Source organism: Oncorhynchus mykiss, chromosome 19, assembly GCF_057628025.1.
Source record: "Oncorhynchus mykiss isolate SJ-2025 chromosome 19, ASM5762802v1, whole genome shotgun sequence".
Classification (NCBI taxonomy): Eukaryota; Metazoa; Chordata; class Actinopteri; order Salmoniformes; family Salmonidae; genus Oncorhynchus; species Oncorhynchus mykiss.
In genome coordinates, this window is record NC_143040.1 from 75767467 (window position 1) to 75788917 (window position 21451).

General features: G+C 48.4%; 1 protein-coding gene across 2 annotated transcripts in view; it reads right to left on the reverse strand.

The window, feature by feature from the left end:
* Positions 1–21451, reverse strand: part of slc4a11 (solute carrier family 4 member 11) — a 150177-nt gene that overhangs the window by 12452 nt on the left and 116274 nt on the right. For both annotated transcript variants that reach the window (XM_090211755.1, XM_090211754.1), the window contains exons 14-15: positions 1758–1923; positions 561–734 (exon numbers count right to left, since the gene is read on the reverse strand). In XM_090211755.1, the coding sequence (XP_090067881.1) occupies positions 561–734; positions 1758–1923 (340 nt within the window). The remainder of the gene's footprint in view (positions 1–560; positions 735–1757; positions 1924–21451) is intronic.

Genomic DNA, 21451 nt, shown 5'->3' on the forward strand with positions numbered 1-21451 from the left:
AAATTTGACTTGTTGGAAAGGTGGCATCCTATGACAGTGCCACGTTGAAAGACACTGAGTTCTTCAGTAAGGCCCATTCTACTGCCAGTGATTGTCTATGGAGATTGCATGGCTCTGTGCTCGATTTTATACACCTGTATACACGGTGTGGCTGAAATCGCCGAATCCACAAATTTGAAGAGGTGTCCACATACTTTTGTATATGATATGGATCAAGATAGCAGGCTGATTGGGGCCATATCCTGACCCTGCAGTTCAAAATGGACTTATTCTGGCCAGTGGGGTCAACAATGGTTCCTGGTCTGAAGGGGGTTGATAGGCCCCTCCCAGTAAAAGGGGTTTGTACTGATGCGACATGAGGGTCCACTCCTGAGGGGCAGGTCGTCTCTAAGGGGCAGGTCGTCTCTAAGGGGCAGGTCGTCTCTAAGGGGCAGGTCGTCTCTAAGGGGCAGGTAGTCTCTAGGGACAGGTCGTCTCTAAGGGGCAGGTCATCTCTAAGGGGCAGGTCGTCTCTAAGGTGCAGGTCGTCTCTAAGGGGCAGGTCTGTGCAGGTAACTCACGTCTCATATAGATGTCCTCCCTCCACCCGCTGCTCTACGAAGGCCAGCTGTCTGACGTGCAGGGTGGAGTGGGGGAAGGCTGCGTGTATCCATGGTAACCCCAGGAGAGACATCAGGATGTTGATGAGCCCAGAGAGCATCAGGTCCCAGTGGTACGCTGTTCCCTTCAGCAGCCTGACACACACACACACAGTTGACACACACACACACAGTTGACACACACACACACAGTTGACACACACACACACACACAGTTGATACACACACACACACACACACACACAGTTGATACACACACACACACACACACAGTTGACACACACACACACAGTTGATACACACACACACAGTTGACACACACACACACACAGTTGACACACACACACACAGTTGACACACACACACACAGTTGACACACACACACACACACAGTTGATACACACACACACACACAGTTGATACACACACACACACACACACACACACACACACACACACACACACACAGTTGACACACACACACACACACACACGCACACACAGGTGATACACACACACACACCCAGTTGATACACACACACACACACACACAGGTGATACACACACACACCCAGTTGACACACACACACACACACACACAGTTGATACACACACAGTTGATACAAACACACACAGTTGATAAACACACACAAACAGTTGATACACACACACACACAGTTGATGCACACACACACACACAGTTGATACACACACACACAGTTGATACACACACAGTTGATACACACACACACACACACACAGTTGATACACACACACACACACAGTTGATACACACACACACACACACACAGTTGATACTCACACACACACAGTTGATACACACGCACACAGTTGATATATACACACACACACACACACACACACACACACAGTTGATATATACACACACACACACACAGTTGATATATACACACACACACACACAGTTGATATATATACACACACACACACAGAGTTGATATATATACACACACACACAGAGTTGATATATATACACACACACACACAGTTGATATATACACACACACACACACACAGTTGATATATACACACACACACACACAGTTGATATACACACACACACACACACACACACACACACACAGATATAGCGCATCGCCTTCGGCACATCTTTACCTGTTCTCGGGAGCGTTGGTGAGAGAGACCACGATGTTCTGGTCGATGAAGATGAGGAGAGCCAGGAGGAAGCCCAGAACCATGGCCGACAAAACGTTCATGACTGACAACTTCCAAACTGGAGCAACGCTGAACATCGGACCGTTATGGAAGTTAAATACTGGAACTGTAGAAACAAGACTAGGGTTAGGGTTAGGGTTGAGGACTAGGCTTGAAGACTAGGGTTGAGGACTAGGGTTGAAGACTAGGGTTGAGGACTAGGATTGAGGACTAGGGTTGAGGACTAGGGTTGAAGACTAGGGTTGAAGACTAGGGTTGAAGACTAGGGTTGAAGACTAGGGTAGAGGACTAGGGTAGAGGACTAGGCTTGAAGACTAGGGTTGAAGACTAGATTTGAAGACTAGGGTTGAAGACTAGGGTTGAGGATGAGTGTTGAGGACGAGGTTTGAAGACTAGAGTTGAGGACTAGGGTTGAGGACTAGGGTTGAAGACTAGGGTTGAGGACTAGGCTTGAAGACTAGGGTTGAGGACTAGGGTTGAAGACTAGGGTTGAGGACTAGGGTTGAAGACTAGGGTTGAGGACTAGGGTTGAAGACTAGGGTTGAAGACTAGGGTTGAATACTAGGGTTAAAGACTAGGGTTGAGGATGAGTGTTGAGGACGAGGCTTGAAGACTAGGGTTGAGGACTAGGTTTGAAGACTAGGGTTGAAGACTAGGCTTGAAGACTAGGGTTGAAGACTAGGGTTGAGGACGAGGCTTGAAGACTAGGCTTGAGGACTAGGCTTGAAGACTAGGGTTGAAGCCTAGGGTTGAAGACTAGGATGGAGGACTAGGATTGAGGACTAGGGTTGAAGACAAGGCTTGAAGACTAGGCTTGAAGACTAGGGTAGAGGACTAGGGTTGAAGACTAGGATTGAAGACTAGGGTTGAAGACTAGGGTTGAAGACTAGGGTTGAGGATGAGTGTTGAGGATGAGGTTTGAAGATTAGGGTTGAGGACTAGGGTTGAGGACTAGGGTTGAAGACTAGGGTTGAGGACTAGGCTTGAAGACTAGGGTTGAGGACTAGGGTTGAAGACTAGGGTTGAAGACTAGGGTTGAAGACTAGGGTTGAGGACTAGGGTTGAAGACTAAGCTTGAAGACTAGGCTTGAAGACTAGGCTTGAAGACTAGGGTGGAAGACTAGGGTTGAAGACTAGGGGTGAAGTCTAGGTTTGAAGACTAGGGTTGAGGATGAGTGTTGAGGACGAGGCTTGAAGACTAGAGTTGAAGACTAGGTTTGAGGACTAGGCTTGAAGACTAGGCTTGAATACTAGGGTTGAAGACTAGGGTTGAGGACTAGAGTTGAAGACTAGGGTTGAAGACAAGGGTTGAAGACTAGGGTTGAAGATTAGGGTTGAAGACTAGGGTTGAGGACTAGGTTTGAAGACTAGGGTTGAGGATGAGTGTTGAGGACGATGCTTGAAGACTAGGGTTGAGGACTAGGTTTGAAGACTAGGGTTGAAGCCTAGGGTTGAAGACTAGGATTGAGGACTAGGGTTGAGGACTAGGCTTGAAGACTAGGCTTGAAGACTAGGCTTGAAGACTAGGGTTGAAGACTAGGGGTGAAGTCTAGGTTTGAAGACTAGGGTTGAGAATGAGTGTTGAGGACGAGGTTTGAAGACTAGGGTTGAGGACTAGGGTTGAGGACTAGGGTTGAAGACTAGGGTTGAGGACTAGAGTTGCGGACTAGGTTTGAAGCCTAGTGTTGAAGACTAGGGTTGAGGACTAGGGTTGAGGACTAGAGTTGAGGACTAGGGTTGAAGACTAGGGTTGAAGACTAGGATGGAGGACTAGTGTTGAAGACTAGGGTTGAAGACTAGGGTTGAAGACTAGATTTGAGTACTAGGGTTGAAGACTAGGGTTGAAGCCTAGGGTTGAAGACTAGGGTTGAGGACTAGGGTTGAGGACTAGGGTTGAGGACTAGGGTTGAAGACTAGGATTGAAGACTAGGGTTGAAGACTAGGGTTGAGGATGAGTGTTGAGGACGAGGCTTGAAGACTAGGGTTGAGGACTAGAGTTGCGGACTAGGTTTGAAGCCTAGGGTTGAATACTAGGGTTGAGGACTAGGGTTGAAGCCTAGGGTTGAATACTAGGGGTGAGGACTAGGGTTGAGGACTAGAGTTGAGGACTAGGGTTGAAGACTAGGCTTGAAGACTAGGGTTGAGGACTAGTGTTGAAGACTAGGATTGAAGACTAGGGTTGAATACTAGGGTTGAGGACTAGGGTTGAAGCCTAGGGTTGAATACTAGGGTTGAGGACTAGGGTTGAGGACTAGAGTTGAGGACTAGGGTTGAAGACTAGGCTTGAAGACTAGGGTTGAGGACTAGTGTTGAAGACTAGGATTGAAGACTAGGGTTGAAGACTAGGGTTGAAGACTAGGGTTGAAGACTAGGGTTGAAGCCTAGGGTTGAAGACTAGGCTTGAGGACTAGGCTTGAAGACTAGGGTTGAAGCCTAGGGTTGAAGACTAGGATGGAGGACTAGGGTTGAGGACTAGGGTTGAAGACAAGGCTTGAAGACTAGGCTTGAAGACTAGGGTAGAGGACTAGGGTTGAAGACTAGGGTTGAAGACTAGGGTTGAAGACTAGGGTTGAAGACTAGGGTTGAGGATGAGTGTTGAGGACGAGGCTTGAAGACTAGGGTTGAGGACTAGGTTTGAAGACTAGAGTTGAAGACTAGGGTTGAGGACGAGGCTTGAAGACTAGGCTTGAGGACTAGGCTTGAAGACTAGGGTTGAAGCCTAGTGTTGAAGACTAGGATGGAGGACTAGGGTTGAGGACTAGGATTGAAGACAAGGCTTGAAGACTAGGCTTGAAGACTAGGGTAGAAGACTAGGGTTGAAGACTAGGGTTGAAGACTAGGGTTGAAGACTAGGGTTGAGGATGAGTGTTGAGGACGAGTTTTGAAGATTAGGGTTGAGGACTAGTGTTGAGGACTAGGGTTGAAGACTAGGGTTGAGGACTAGGCTTGAAGACTAGGGTTGAGGACTAGGGTTGAAGACTTGAGTTGAAGACTAGAGTTGAAGACTAGAGTTGAAGACTAGGGTTGAAGACTAGGGTTGAGGACTAGGGTTGAAGACTAAGCTTGAAGACTAGGCTTGAAGACTAGGCTTGAAGACTAGGGTGGAAGACTAGGGTTGAAGACTAGGGGTGAAGTCTAGGTTTGAAGACTAGGTTTGAGGATGAGTGTTGAGGACGAGGCTTGAAGACTAGGGTTGAGGACTAGGTTTGAAGACTAGGGTTGAAGTTTAGAGTTGAAGACTAGGTTTGAGGACTAGGCTTGAAGACTAGGCTTGAAGACTAGGGTTGAAGACTAGGGTTGAGGACTAGGGTTGAAGACTAGGGTTGAAGACTAGGGTTGAAGACTAGAGTTGAGTACTAGGGTTGAAGACTAGGGTTGAAGCCTAGGGTTGAAGACTAGGATTGAGGACTAGGGTTGAAGACTAGGGTTGAGGACTAGGGTTGAAGACTAGGGTTGAAGACTAGGGTTGAGGACTAGGTTTGAAGACTAGGGTTGAGGATGAGTGTTGAGGACGAGGGTTGAAGACTAGGGTTGAGGACTACAGTTGCGGACTAGGTTTGAAGCCTAGGGTTGAATACTAGGGTTGAGGACTAGGGTTGAGGACTAGAGTTGAGGACTAGGGTTGAAGACTAGGATTGAAGACTAGGGTTGAGGACTAGTGTTGAAGACTAGGATTGAAGACTAGGGTTGAAGACTAGAGTTGAGTACTAGGGTTGAAGACTAGGGTTGAAGCCTAGGGTTGAAGACAAGGGTTGAGGACTAGGGTTGAGGACTAGGGTTGAAGACTAGGGTTGAAGACTAGGGTTGAGGACTAGGTTTGAAGACTAGGGTTGAAGTTTAGGGTTGAAAACTAGGTTTGAGGACTAGGGTTGAAGACTATGCTTGAAGACTAGGCTTGAAGACTACAGTTGAAGACTAGGGTTGAGGACTAGGGTTGAGGACTAGGGTTGAAGACTAGGGTTGAAGACTAGGGTTGAGGACTAGGGTTGAGGACTAGGGTTGAAGACTAGGATTGAAGACTAGGGTTGAGGACTAGGTTTGAAGACTAGGGTTGAGGATGAGTGTTGAGGACGAGGGTTGAAGACTAGGGTTGAGGACTAGGGTTGAAGACTAGGGTTGAAGACTAGGGCTGAGGACTAGGTTTGAGGACTAGGGTTGAGAATTAGGGTTGAGGACTAGGAAGTGGGAATAGGGTTGAAGACTAGGGTTGTGGACTAGGTAGGGGGACTAGGCTTGAAGACTAGGGTTGAGGACTAGGAAGGGGGACTATTGTTGAAAACTAAGGTTGAGGATTAGGGATGAGGACTAGAATTGAGGACTAGGATGGAAGACTAGGTTTGAGGATTACGGTTGAGGACTAGGAAGGGGGACTAGGGTTGAGGACTATGATTGAGGACTAGGGTTGAAGTTTAGGGTTGAAGACTAGGTTTGAGGACTAGGGTTAAGACTAGGGTTGAGGACTAGGGTTGAAGACTAGGGTTGAAGACTAGGGTTGAAGACTAGGGTTGAGGACTAGGCTTGAGGACTAGGCTTGAGGACTAGAGTTGAAGTCTAGGGTTGAGGATGAGTGCTGAGGATGAGTGTTGAGGATGAGTTTGAGGATGAGGGTTGAGGACTAGGAATGAAGACTAGGGTTGAGGACTAGGGTTGAGGACTAGAGTTGAGGACTAGAGTTGAGGACTAGAGTTGAGGACTAGTGTTGAGGACTAGGGTTGAAGACTAGGGTTGAGGATGACTGTTGAGGACTAGGGTTGAGGACGAGTGTTGAGGACGAGGCTTGAGGACGAGGGTTGAGGACGAGGATAGGGGATGATGGTTGAAGACTAGGGTTGAGGACTAGGGTTGAGGACTAGGGTTGAAGACTAGGGTTGAGGATGAGTGTTGAGGACGAGGCTTGAAGACTAGGGTTGAGGACTAGGTTTGAAGACTAGGGTTGAAGTTTAGGGTTGAAAACTAGGTTTGAGGACTAGGGTTGAAGACTATGCTTGAAGACTAGGCTTGAAGACTACAGTTGAAGACTAGGGTTGAGGACTAGGGTTGAAGACTAGGGTTGAAGACTAGGGTTGAAGACTAGGGTTGAGGACTAGGGTTGAAGACTAGGATTGAAGACTAGGGTTGAGGACTAGGTTTGAAGACTAGGGTTGAGGATGAGTGTTGAGGACGAGGGTTGAAGACTAGGGTTGAGGACTAGGGTTGAAGACTAGGGTTGAAGACTAGGGCTGAGGACTAGGTTTGAGGACTAGGGTTGAGAATTAGGGTTGAGGACTAGGAAGTGGGAATAGGGTTGAAGACTAGGGTTGTGGACTAGGTAGGGGGACTAGGCTTGAAGACTAGGGTTGAGGACTAGGAAGGGGGACTATTGTTGAAAACTAAGGTTGAGGATTAGGGATGAGGACTAGAATTGAGGACTAGGATGGAAGACTAGGGTTGAGGATTACGGTTGAGGACTAGGAAGGGGGACTAGGGTTGAGGACTATGATTGAGGACTAGGGTTGAAGTTTAGGGTTGAAGACTAGGTTTGAGGACTAGGGTTAAGACTAGGGTTGAGGACTAGGGTTGAAGACTAGGGTTGAAGACTAGGGTTGAAGACTAGGTTTGAGGACTAGGGTTAAGACTAGGGTTGAGGACTAGGTTTGAAGACTAGTGTTGAAGACTAGGGTTGAAGACTAGGGTTGAGGTTGACTGTTGAGGACTAGGGTTGAGGACGAGGGTTGAGGACGAAGGTTGAGGACGAGGGTTGAGGACGAGGATAGGGGATGATGGTTGAAGACTAGGGTTGAGGATTAGGGTTAAGGACTAGGAAGGGGGACTAGGGTTGAAGACTAGGGTTGAGGACTAGGCTTGAGGACTAGGGTTGAAGACTAGGGTTGAGGACTAGGGTTGAAGACTAGGGTTGAAGACTAGGGTTGAAGACTAGGGTTGAGGACTAGGGTTGAGGACTAGGGTTGAGGACTAGGGTTGAGGATGAGTGTTGAGGACGAGGGTCGAGGACGAGGGTTGAGGACTAGGGTTGAAGACTAGGGTTGAGGACTAGAGTTGAGGACTAGAGTTGAGGACTAGGAATGAAGACTAGGATTGAAGACTGGGGTTGAGGATGAGTGTTGAGGACTAGGGTTGAGGATGAGTGTTGAGGACTAGTCTTGAAGACTAGGGTTGAGGGCTAGGAAGGGGGACTAGTGTTGAAAACTAGGGTTGAGGATTAGGGTTGAGGACTAGGGTTGAGGACTAGGGTTGAAGACTAGGGTTGAGGACTAGGGTTGAGGACTAGGGTTGAAGACTAGGGTTGAAGACTAGGGTTGAAGACTAGAGTTGAAGACTAGGGTTGAAGACTAGGGTTAAGGACTAGGGTTGAGGACTAGGGTTGAGGACTAGGGTTGAGGATGAGTGTTGAGGACGAGGGTCGAGGACGAGGGTTGAGGACTAGGGTTGAAGACTAGGGTTGAGGACTAGAGTTGAGGACTAGAGTTGAGGACTAGGAATGAAGACTAGGGTTGAAGACTAGGGTTGAGGATGAGTGTTGAGGACTAGGGTTGAGGACGAGGGTTGAGGACGAGGGTTGAGGACGAGGGTTGAAGACTAGGGTTGAGGACTAGGGTTGAAGACTAGGGTTGAAGACTAGGGTTGAGGACTAGGTTTGAAGACTAGGGTTGAGGATGAGTGTTGAGGACGAGGGTTGAAGACTAGGGTTGAGGACTAGAGTTGCGGACTAGGTTTGAAGCCTAGGGTTGAATACTAGGGTTGAGGACTAGGGTTGAGGACTAGATTTGAGGACTAGGGTTGAAGACTAGGGTTGAAGACTAGGGTTGAGGACTAGTGTTGAAGACTAGGGTTGAAGACTAGGGTTGAAGACTAGAGTTGAGTACTAGGGTTGAAGACTAGGGTTGAAGCCTAGGGTTGAAGACTAGGGTTGAGGACTAGGGTTGAGGACTAGGGTTGAAGACTAGGGTTGAAGACTAGGGTTGAAGACTAGGGTTGAGGATGAGTGTTGAGGACGAGGCTTGAAGACTAGGGTTGAAGACTAGTGTTGAAGACTAGGGTTGAAGACTAGGGTTGAGGATGACTGTTGAGGACTAGGGTTGAGGACGAGGGTTGAGGACGAGGGTTGAGGACGAGGGTTGAGGACGAGGATAGGGGATGATGGTTGAAGACTAGGGTTGAGGATTAGGGTTAAGGACTAGGAAGGGGGACTAGGGTTGAAGACTAGGGTTGAGGACTAGGCTTGAGGACTAGGGTTGAAGACTAGGGTTGAGGACTAGGGTTGAAGACTAGGGTTGAAGACTAGGGTTGAAGACTAGGGTTGAGGACTAGGGTTGAGGACTAGGGTTGAGGACTAGGGTTGAGGACTAGGGTTGAGGATGAGTGTTGAGGACGAGGGTCGAGGACGAGGGTTGAGGACTAGGGTTGAAGACTAGGGTTGAGGACTAGAGTTTAGGACTAGAGTTGAGGACTAGGAATGAAGACTAGGATTGAAGACTAGGGTTGAGGATGAGTGTTGAGGACTAGGGTTGAGGATGAGTGTTGAGGACTAGTCTTGAAGACTAGGGTTGAGGGCTAGGAAGGGGGACTAGTGTTGAAAACTAGGGTTGAGGATTAGGGTTGAGGACTAGGGTTGAGGACTAGGGTTGAAGACTAGGGTTGAGGACTAGGGTTGAGGACTAGGGTTGAAGACTAGGGTTGAAGACTAGGATTGAAGACTAGGGTTGAAGACTAGGGTTGAAGACTAGGGTTAAGGACTAGGGTTGAGGACTAGGGTTGAGGACTAGGGTTGAGGATGAGTGTTGAGGACGAGGGTCGAGGACGAGGGTTGAGGACTAGGGTTGAAGACTAGGGTTGAGGACTAGAGTTGAGGACTAGAGTTGAGGACTAGGAATGAAGACTAGGGTTGAAGACTAGGGTTGAGGATGAGTGTTGAGGACTAGGGTTGAGGACGAGGGTTGAGGACGAGGGTTGAGGACGAGGGTTGAAGACTAGGGTTGAGGACTAGGGTTGAAGACTAGGGTTGAAGACTAGGGTTGAGGACTAGGTTTGAAGACTAGGGTTGAGGATGAGTGTTGAGGACGAGGGTTGAAGACTAGGGTTGAGGACTAGAGTTGCGGACTAGGTTTGAAGCCTAGGGTTGAATACTAGGGTTGAGGACTAGGTTTGAGGACTAGAGTTGAGGACTAGGATTGAAGACTAGGATTGAAGTCTAGGGTTGAGGACTAGTGTTGAAGACTAGGGTTGAAGACTAGGGTTGAAGACTAGAGTTGAGTACTAGGGTTGAAGACTAGGGTTGAAGCCTAGGGTTGAAGACTAGGGTTGAGGACTAGGGTTGAGGACTAGGGTTGAAGACTAGGGTTGAAGACTAGGGTTGAAGACTAGGGTTGAGGATGAGTGTTGAGGACGAGGCTTGAAGACTAGGGTTGAGGACTAGGTTTGAAGACTAGGGTTGAAGTTTAGGGTTGAAAACTAGGTTTGAGGACTAGGGTTGAAGACTATGCTTGAAGACTAGGCTTGAAGACTACAGTTGAAGACTAGGGTTGAGGACTAGGGTTGAAGACTAGGGTTGAAGACTAGGGTTGAGGACTAGGGTTGAAGACTAGGGTTGAAGACTAGGATTGAGGACTAGGTTTGAAGGCTAGGGTTGAGGATGAGTGTTGAGGACGAGGGTTGAAGACTAGGGTTGAGGACTAGGGTTGAAGACTAGGGTTGAAGACTAGGGCTGAGGACTAGGTTTGAGGACTAGGGTTGAGAATTAGGGTTGAGGACTAGGAAGTGGGAATAGGGTTGAAGACTAGGGTTGTGGACTAGGTAGGGGGACTAGGCTTGAAGACTAGGGTTGAGGACTAGGAAGGGGGACTATTGTTGAAAACTAATGTTGAGGATTAGGGTTGAGGACTAGAATTGAGGACTAGGATGGAAGACTAGGGTTGAGGATTACGGTTGAGGACTAGGAAGGGGGACTAGGGTTGAGGATTAGGGTTGAGAACTAGGGTTGAAGTTTAGTGTTGAAGACTAGGGTTGAGGATTAGGGTTGAGGACTAGGAAGGGGGACTAGGGTTGAGGACTATGATTGAGGACTAGGGTTGAAGTTTAGGGTTGAAGACTAGGTTTGAGGACTAGGGTTAAGACTAGGGTTGAGGACTAGGGTTGAAGACTAGGGTTGAAGACTAGGGTTGAGGACTAGGGTTGAGGACTAGGATTGAGGACTAGGGTTGAAGACTAGGATTGAGGACTAGGGTTGAAGACTAGGGTTGAAGACTAGGGTTGAAGACTAGGGTTGAGGACTAGGGTTGAGGACTAGGGTTGAGGATGAGTGTTGAGGACGAGGGTCGAGGACGAGGGTTGAGGACTAGGGTTGAAGACTAGGGTTGAGGACTAGAGTTGAGGACTAGAGTTGAGGACTAGGAATGAAGACTAGGATTGAAGACTAGGGTTGAGGATGAGTGTTGAGGACTAGGGTTGAGGACTAGGGTTGAAGACTAGGGTTGAGGACTAGGGTTGAGGACTAGGGTTGAAGACTAGGGTTGAGGATGAGTGTTGAGGACTAGGGTTGAGGACGAGGGTTGAGGACGAGGGTTGAGGACGAGGGTTGAAGACTAGGGTTGAGGACTAGGGTTGAAGACTAGGATTGAAGACTAGGGTTGAGGACTAGGTTTGAAGACTAGGGTTGAGGATGAGTGTTGAGGACGAGGGTTGAAGACTAGGGTTGAGGACTAGAGTTGCGGACTAGGTTTGAAGCCTAGGGTTGAATACTAGGGTTGAGGACTAGGGTTGAGGACTAGAGTTGAGGACTAGGGTTGAAGACTAGGATTGAAGACTAGGGTTGAGGACTAGTGTTGAAGACTAGGGTTGAAGACTATGGTTGAAGACTAGAGTTGAGTACTAGGGTTGAAGACTAGGGTTGAAGCCTAGGGTTGAAGACTAGGGTTGAGGACTAGGGTTGAGGACTAGGGTTGAAGACTAGGGTTGAAGACTAGGGTTGAAGACTAGGGTTGAGGATGAGTGTTGAGGACGAGGCTTGAAGACTAGGGTTGAGGACTAGGTTTGAAGACTAGGGTTGAAGTTTAGGGTTGAAAACTAGGTTTGAGGACTAGGCTTGAAGACTATGCTTGAAGACTAGGCTTGAAGACTACAGTAGAAGACTAGGGTTGAGGACTAGGGTTGAAGACTAGGGTTGAAGACTAGGGTTGAGGACTAGGGTTGAAGACTAGGGTTGAGGACTAGGGTTGAGGACTAGGTTTGAAGACTAGGATTGAGGATGAGTGTTGAGGACGAGGGTTGAAGACTAGGGTTGAGGACTAGGGTTGAAGACTAGGGTTGAAGACTAGGGCTGAGGACTAGGTTTGAGGACTAGGGTTGAGAATTAGGGTTGAGGACTAGGAAGTGGGAATAGGGTTGAAGACTAGGGTTGTGGACTAGGTAGGGGGACTAGGCTTGAAGACTAGGGTTGAGGACTAGGAAGGGGGACTATTGTTGAAAACTAATGTTGAGGATTAGGGTTGAGGACTAGAATTGAGGACTAGGATGGAAGACTAGGGTTGAGGATTACGGTTGAGGACTAGGAAGGGGGACTAGGGTTGAGGATTAGGGTTGAGAACTAGGGTTGAAGTTACGTGTTGAAGACTAGGGTTGAGGATTAGGGTTGAGGACTAGGAAGGGGGACTAGGGTTGAGGACTATGATTGAGGACTAGGGTTGAAGTTTAGGGTTGAAGACTAGGTTTGAGGACTAGGGTTAAGACTAGGGTTGAGGACTAGGGTTGAAGACTAGGGTTGAAGACTAGGGTTGAGGACTAGGGTTGAGGACTAGGATTGAGGACTAGGGTTGAAGACTAGGGTTGAGGACTAGGATTGAAGACTAGGGTTGAAGACTAGGGTTGAAGACTAGGGTTAAGGACTAGGGTTGAGGACTAGGGTTGAAGACTAGGGTTGAAGACTAGAGTTGAGTACTAGGGTTGAGGACTAGGGTTGAGGATGAGTGTTGAGGATGAGGGTCGAGGACGAGGGTTGAGGACTAGGATTGAAGACTAGGGTTGAGGACTAGAGTTGAGGACTAGGGTTGAAGACTAGGGTTGAAGACTAGGGTTGAGGACTAGTGTTGAAGACTAGGGTTGAAGACTAGGGTTGAAGACTAGAGTTGAGTACTAGGGTTGAAGACTAGGGTTGAAGCCTAGGGTTGAAGACTAGGGTTGAGGACTAGGGTTGAGGACGAGGGTTGAGGACGAGGATAGGGGATGATGGTTGAAGACTAGGGTTGAGGATTAGGGTTAAGGACTAGGAAGGGGGACTAGGGTTGAAGACTAGGGTTGAGGACTAGGCTTGAGGACTAGGGTTGAAGACTAGGGTTGAGGACTAGGGTTGAAGACTAGGGTTCAAGACTAGGGTTGAAGACTAGGGTTGAGGACTAGGGTTGAGGACTAGGGTTGAGGACTAGGGTTGAGGATGAGTGTTGAGGACGAGGGTCGAGGACGAGGGTTGAGGACTAGGGTTGAAGACTAGGGTTGAGGACTAGAGTTGAGGACTAGAGTTGAGGACTAGGAATGAAGACTAGAATTGAAGACTAGGGTTGAGGATGAGTGTTGAGGACTAGGGTTGAGGATGAGTGTTGAGGACTAGTCTTGAAGACTAGGGTTGAGGGCTAGGAAGGGGGACTAGTGTTGAAAACTAGGGTTGAGGATTAGGGTTGAGGACTAGGGTTGAGGACTAGGGTTGAAGACTAGGGTTGAGGACTAGGGTTGAGGACTAGGGTTGAAGACTAGGGTTGAAGACTAGGGTTGAAGACTAGGGTTGAAGACTAGGGTTAAGGACTAGGGTTGAGGACTAGGGTTGAGGACTAGGGTTGAGGATGAGTGTTGAGGACGAGGGTCGAGGACGAGGGTTGAGGACTAGGGTTGAAGACTAGGGTTGAGGACTAGAGTTGAGGACTAGAGTTGAGGACTAGGAATGAAGACTAGGGTTGAAGACTAGGGTTGAGGATGAGTGTTGAGGACTAGGGTTGAGGACGAGGGTTGAGGACGAGGATGGAGGACGAGGGTTGAAGACTAGGGTTGAGGACTAGGGTTGAAGACTAGGTTGAAGACTAGGGTTGAGGACTAGGTTTGAAGACTAGGGTTGAGGATGAGTGTTGAGGACGAGGGTTGAAGACTAGGGTTGAGGACTAGAGTTGCGGACTAGGTTTGAAGCCTAGGGTTGAATACTAGGGTTGAGGACTAGGGTTGAGGACTAGAGTTGAGGACTAGGGTTGAAGACTAGGATTGAAGACTAGGGTTGAGGACTAGTGTTGAAGACTAGGGTTGAAGACTAGGGTTGACGACTAGAGTTGAGTACTAGGGTTGAAGACTAGGGTTGAAGACTAGGGTTGAAGACTAGGGTTGAGGACTAGGGTTGAGGACTAGGGTTGAAGACTAGGGTTGAAGACTAGGGTTGAAGACTAGGGTTGAGGATGAGTGTTGAGGACGAGGCTTGAAGACTAGGGTTGAGGACTAGGTTTGAAGACTAGGGTTGAAGTTTAGGGTTGAAAACTAGGTTTGAGGACTAGGGTTGAAGACTATGCTTGAAGACTAGGCTTGAAGACTACAGTTGAAGACTTGGGTTGAGGACTAGGGTTGAAGACTAGGGTTGAAGACTAGGGTTGAGGACTAGGGTTGAAGACTAGGGTTGAAGACTAGGGTTGAGGACTAGGTTTGAAGACTAGGGTTGAGGATGAGTGTTGAGGACGAGGGTTGAAGACTAGGGTTGAGGACTAGGGTTGAAGACTAGGGTTGAAGACTAGGGCTGAGGACTAGGTTTGAGGACTAGGGTTGAGAATTAGAGTTGAGGACTAGGAAGTGGGAATAGGGTTGAAGACTAGGGTTGTGGACTAGGTAGGGGGACTAGGCTTGAAGACTAGGGTTGAGGACTAGGAAGGGGGACTATTGTTGAAAACTAATGTTGAGGATTAGGGTTGAGGACTAGAATTGAGGACTAGGATGGAAGACTAGGGTTTAGGATTACGGTTGAGGACTAGGAAGGGGGACTAGGGTTGAGGATTAGGGTTGAGAACTAGGGTTGAAGTTTAGTGTTGAAGACTAGGGTTGAGGATTAGGGTTGAGGACTAGGAAGGGGGACTAGGGTTGAGGACTATGATTGAGGACTAGGGTTGAAGTTTAGGGTTGAAGACTAGGTTTGAGGACTAGGGTTAAGACTAGGGTTGAGGACTAGGGTTGAAGACTAGGGTTGAAGACTAGGGTTGAGGACTAGGGTTGAGGACTAGGATTGAGGACTAGGGTTGAAGACTAGGGTTGAGGACTAGGGTTGAAGACTAGGGTTGAAGACTAGGGTTGAAGACTAGGGTTGAGGACTAGGGTTGAGGACTAGGGTTGAGGACTAGGGTTGAGGATGAGTGTTGAGGACGAGGGTCGAGGACGAGGGTTGAGGACTATGGTTGAAGACTCGGGTTGAGGACTAGAGTTGAGGACTAGAGTTGAGGACTAGGAATGAAGACTAGGGTTGAAGACTAGGGTTGAGGATGAGTGTTGAGGACTAGGGTTGAGGATGAGTGTTGAGGACTAGTCTTGAAGACTAGGGTTGAGGGCTAGGAAGGGGGACTAGTGTTGAAAACTAGGGTTGAGGATTAGGGTTGAGGACTAGGGTTGAGGACTAGGGTTGAAGACTAGGGTTGAGGACTAGGGTTGAGGACTAGGGTTGAAGACTAGGGTTGAAGACTAGGGTTGAAGACTAGGGTTGAAGACTAGGGTTGAAGACTAGGGTTAAGGACTAGGGTTGAGGACTAGGGTTGAGGACTAGGGTTGAGGATGAGTGTTGAGGATGAGGGTCGAGGATGAGGGTTGAGGACTAGGGTTGAAGACTAGGGTTGAGGACTAGAGTTGAGGACTAGAGTTGAGGACTAGGAATGAAGACTAGGGTTGAAGACTAGGGTTGAGGATGAGTGTTGAGGACTAGGGTTGAGGACGAGGGTTGAGGACTAGGAAGGGGGACTAGGGTTGAGGACTATGATTGAGGACTAGGGTTGAAGTTTAGGGTTGAAGACTAGGTTTGAGGACTAGGGTTAAGACTAGGGTTGAGGACTAGGGTTGAAGACTAGGGTTGAAGACTAGGGTTGAGGACTAGGGTTGAGGACTAGGATTGAGGACTAGGGTTGAAGACTAGGGTTGAGGACTAGGGTTGAAGACTAGGGTTGAAGACTAGGGTTGAAGACTAGGGTTGAGGACTAGGGTTGAGGACTAGGGTTGAGGACTAGGGTTGAGGATGAGTGTTGAGGACGAGGGTCGAGGACGAGGGTTGAGGACTATGGTTGAAGACTCGGGTTGAGGACTAGAGTTGAGGACTAGAGTTGAGGACTAGGAATGAAGACTAGGGTTGAAGACTAGGGTTGAGGATGAGTGTTGAGGACTAGGGTTGAGGATGAGTGTTGAGGACTAGTCTTGAAGACTAGGGTTGAGGGCTAGGAAGGGGGACTAGTGTTGAAAACTAGGGTTGAGGATTAGGGTTGAGGACTAGGGTTGAGGACTAGGGTTGAAGACTAGGGTTGAGGACTAGGGTTGAGGACTAGGGTTGAAGACTAGGGTTGAAGACTAGGGTTGAAGACTAGGGTTGAAGACTAGGGTTGAAGACTAGGGTTAAGGACTAGGGTTGAGGACTAGGGTTGAGGACTAGGGTTGAGGATGAGTGTTGAGGATGAGGGTCGAGGATGAGGGTTGAGGACTAGGGTTGAAGACTAGGGTTGAGGACTAGAGTTGAGGACTAGAGTTGAGGACTAGGAATGAAGACTAGGGTTGAAGACTAGGGTTGAGGATGAGTGTTGAGGACTAGGGTTGAGGACGAGGGTTGAGGACGAGGGTTGAGGACGAGGGTTGAAGACTAGTGTTGAGGACGAGGCTTGAAGACTAGGGTTGAGGACTAGGTTTGAAGACTAGGGTTGAAGTTTAGGGTTGAAAACTAGGTTTGAGGACTAGGGTTGAAGACTATGCTTGAAGACTAGGCTTGAAGACTACAGTTGAAGACTAGGGTTGAGGACTAGGGTTGAGGACTAGAGTTGAGGACTAGGGTTGAAGACTAGGGTTGAAGACTAGGGTTGAGGACTAGTGTTGAAGACTAGGATTGAAGACTAGGGTTGAAGACTAGAGTTGAGTACTAGGGTTGAAGACTAGGGTTGAAGCCTAGGGTTGAAGACTAGGGTTGAGGACTAGGGTTGAGGACGAGGGTTGAGGACGAGGATAGGGGATGATGGTTGAAGACTAGGGTTGAGGATTAGGGTTAAGGACTAGGAAGGGGGACTAGGGTTGAAGACTAGGGTTGAGGACTAGGCTTGAGGACTAGGGTTGAAGACTAGGGTTGAGGACTAGGGTTGAAGACTAGGGTTCAAGACTAGGGTTGAAGACTAGGGTTGAGGACTAGGGTTGAGGACTAGGGTTGAGGACTAGGGTTGAGGATGAGTGTTGAGGACGAGGGTCGAGGACGAGGGTTGAGGACTAGGGTTGAAGACTAGGGTTGAGGACTAGAGTTGAGGACTAGAGTTGAGGACTAGGAATGAAGACTAGAATTGAAGACTAGGGTTGAGGATGAGTGTTGAGGACTAGGGTTGAGGATGAGTGTTGAGGACTAGTCTTGAAGACTAGGGTTGAGGGCTAGGAAGGGGGACTAGTGTTGAAAACTAGGGTTGAGGATTAGGGTTGAGGACTAGGGTTGAGGACTAGGGTTGAAGACTAGGGTTGAGGACTAGGGTTGAGGACTAGGGTTGAAGACTAGGGTTGAAGACTAGGGTTGAAGACTAGGGTTGAAGACTAGGGTTAAGGACTAGGGTTGAGGACTAGGGTTGAGGACTAGGGTTGAGGATGAGTGTTGAGGACGAGGGTCGAGGACGAGGGTTGAGGACTAGGGTTGAAGACTAGGGTTGAGGACTAGAGTTGAGGACTAGAGTTGAGGACTAGGAATGAAGACTAGGGTTGAAGACTAGGGTTGAGGATGAGTGTTGAGGACTAGGGTTGAGGACGAGGGTTGAGGACGAGGATGGAGGACGAGGGTTGAAGACTAGGGTTGAGGACTAGGGTTGAAGACTAGGTTGAAGACTAGGGTTGAGGACTAGGTTTGAAGACTAGGGTTGAGGATGAGTGTTGAGGACGAGGGTTGAAGACTAGGGTTGAGGACTAGAGTTGCGGACTAGGTTTGAAGCCTAGGGTTGAATACTAGGGTTGAGGACTAGGGTTGAGGACTAGAGTTGAGGACTAGGGTTGAAGACTAGGATTGAAGACTAGGGTTGAGGACTAGTGTTGAAGACTAGGGTTGAAGACTAGGGTTGAAGACTAGAGTTGAGTACTAGGGTTGAAGACTAGGGTTGAAGACTAGGGTTGAAGACTAGGGTTGAGGACTAGGGTTGAGGACTAGGGTTGAAGACTAGGGTTGAAGACTAGGGTTGAAGACTAGGGTTGAGGATGAGTGTTGAGGACGAGGCTTGAAGACTAGGGTTGAGGACTAGGTTTGAAGACTAGGGTTGAAGTTTAGGGTTGAAAACTAGGTTTGAGGACTAGGGTTGAAGACTATGCTTGAAGACTAGGCTTGAAGACTACAGTTGAAGACTAGGGTTGAGGACTAGGGTTGAAGACTAGGGTTGAAGACTAGGGTTGAGGACTAGGGTTGAAGACTAGAGTTGAAGACTAGGGTTGAGGACTAGGTTTGAAGACTAGGGTTGAGGATGAGTGTTGAGGACGAGGGTTGAAGACTAGGGTTGAGGACTAGGGTTGAAGACTAGGGTTGAAGACTAGGGCTGAGGACTAGGTTTGAGGACTAGGGTTGAGAATTAGGGTTGAGGACTAGGAAGTGGGAATAGGGTTGAAGACTAGGGTTGTGGACTAGGTAGGGGGACTAGGCTTGAAGACTAGGGTTGAGGACTACGAAGGGGGACTATTGTTGAAAACTAATGTTGAGGATTAGGGTTGAGGACTAGAATTGAGGACTAGGATGGAAGACTAGGGTTTAGGATTACGGTTGAGGACTAGGAATGAAGACTAGAATTGAAGACTAGGGTTGAGGATGAGTGTTGAGGACTAGGGTTGAGGATGAGTGTTGAGGACTAGTCTTGAAGACTAGGGTTGAGGGCTAGGAAGGGGGACTAGTGTTGAAAACTAGGGTTGAGGATTAGGGTTGAGGACTAGGGTTGAGGACTAGGGTTGAAGACTAGGGTTGAGGACTAGGGTTGAAGACTAGGGTTGAAGACTAGGGTTGAAGACTAGGGTTGAAGACTAGGGTTGAAGACTAGGGTTAAGGACTAGGGTTGAGGACTAGGGTTGAGGACTAGGGTTGAGGATGAGTGTTGAGGACGAGGGTCGAGGACGAGGGTTGAGGACTAGGGTTGAAGACTAGGGTTGAGGACTAGAGTTGAGGACTAGAGTTGAGGACTAGGAATGAAGACTAGGGTTGAAGACTAGGGTTGAGGATGAGTGTTGAGGACTAGGGTGGAGGACGAGGGTTGAGGACGAGGATGGAGGACGAGGGTTGAAGACTAGGGTTGAGGACTAGGGTTGAAGACTAGGTTGAAGACTAGGGTTGAGGACTAGGTTTGAAGACTAGGGTTGAGGATGAGTGTTGAGGACGAGGGTTGAAGACTAGGGTTGAGGACTAGAGTTGCGGACTAGGTTTGAAGCCTAGGGTTGAATACTAGGGTTGAGGACTAGGGTTGAGGACTAGAGTTGAGGACTAGGGTTGAAGACTAGGATTGAAGACTAGGGTTGAGGACTAGTGTTGAAGACTAGGGTTGAAGACTAGGGTTGAAGACTAGAGTTGAGTACTAGGGTTGAAGACTAGGGTTGAAGACTAGGGTTGAAGACTAGGGTTGAGGACTAGGGTTGAGGACTAGGGTTGAAGACTAGGGTTGAAGACTAGGGTTGAAGACTAGGGTTGAGGATGAGTGTTGAGGACGAGGCTTGAAGACTAGGGTTGAGGACTAGGTTTGAAGACTAGGGTTGAAGTTTAGGGTTGAAAACTAGGTTTGAGGACTAGGGTTGAAGACTATGCTTGAAGACTAGGCTTGAAGACTACAGTTGAAGACTAGGGTTGAGGACTAGGGTTGAAGACTAGGGTTGAAGACTAGGGTTGAGGACTAGGGTTGAAGACTAGAGTTGAAGACTAGGGTTGAGGACTAGGTTTGAAGACTAGGGTTGAGGATGAGTGTTGAGGACGAGGGTTGAAGACTAGGGTTGAGGACTAGGGTTGAAGACTAGGGTTGAAGACTAGGGCTGAGGACTAGGTTTGAGGACTAGGGTTGAGAATTAGGGTTGAGGACTAGGAAGTGGGAATAGGGTTGAAGACTAGGGTTGTGGACTAGGTAGGGGGACTAGGCTTGAAGACTAGGGTTGAGGACTACGAAGGGGGACTATTGTTGAAAACTAATGTTGAGGATTAGGGTTGAGGACTAGAATTGAGGACTAGGATGGAAGACTAGGGTTTAGGATTACGGTTGAGGACTAGGAAGGGGGACTAGGGTTGAGGATTAGGGTTGAGAACTAGGGTTGAAGTTTAGTGTTGAAGACTAGGGTTGAGGATTAGGGTTGAGGACTAGGAAGGGGGACTAGGGTTGAGGACTATGATTGAGGACTAGGGTTGAAGTTTAGGGTTGAAGACTAGGTTTGAGGACTAGGGTTAAGACTAGGGTTGAGGACTAGGGTTGAAGACTAGGGTTGAAGACTAGGGTTGAGGACTAGGGTTGAGGACTAGGGTTGAGGACTAGGGTTGAAGACTAGGGTTGAGGACTAGGGTTGAAGACTAGGGTTGAAGACTAGGGTTGAAGACTAGGGTTGAGGACTAGGGTTGAGGACTAGGGTTGAGGACTAGGGTTGAGGATGAGTGTTGAGGACGAGGGTCGAGGACGAGGGTTGAGGACTATGGTTGAAGACTCGGGTTGAGGACTAGAGTTGAGGACTAGAGTTGAGGACTAGGAATGAAGACTAGGGTTGAAGACTAGGGTTGAGGATGAGTGTTGAGGACTAGGGTTGAGGATGAGTGTTGAGGACTAGTCTTGAAGACTAGGGTTGAGGGCTAGGAAGGGGGACTAGTGTTGAAAACTAGGGTTGAGGATTAGGGTTGAGGACTAGGGTTGAGGACTAGGGTTGAAGACTAGGGTTGAGGACTAGGGTTGAGGACTAGGGTTGAAGACTAGGGTTGAAGACTAGGGTTGAAGACTAGGGTTGAAGACTAGGGTTAAGGACTATGGTTGAGGACTAGGGTTGAGGACTAGGGTTGAGGATGAGTGTTGAGGATGAGGGTCGAGGACGAGGGTTGAGGACTAGGGTTGAAGACTAGGGTTGAGGACTAGAGTTGAGGACTAGAGTTGAGGACTAGGAATGAAGACTAGGATTGAAGACTAGGGTTGAGGATGAGTGTTGAGGACTAGGGTTGAGGACGAGGGTTGAGGACGAGGGTTGAGGACGAGGGTTGAAGACTAGTGTTGAGGACGAGGCTTGAAGACTAGGGTTGAGGACTAGGTTTGAAGACTAGGGTTGAAGTTTAGGGTTGAAAACTAGGTTTGAGGACTAGGGTTGAAGACTATGCTTGAAGACTAGGCTTGAAGACTACAGTTGAAGACTAGGGTTGAGGACTAGGGTTGAAGACTAGGGTTGAAGACTAGGGTTGAGGACTAGGGTTGAAGACTAGGGTTGAAGAC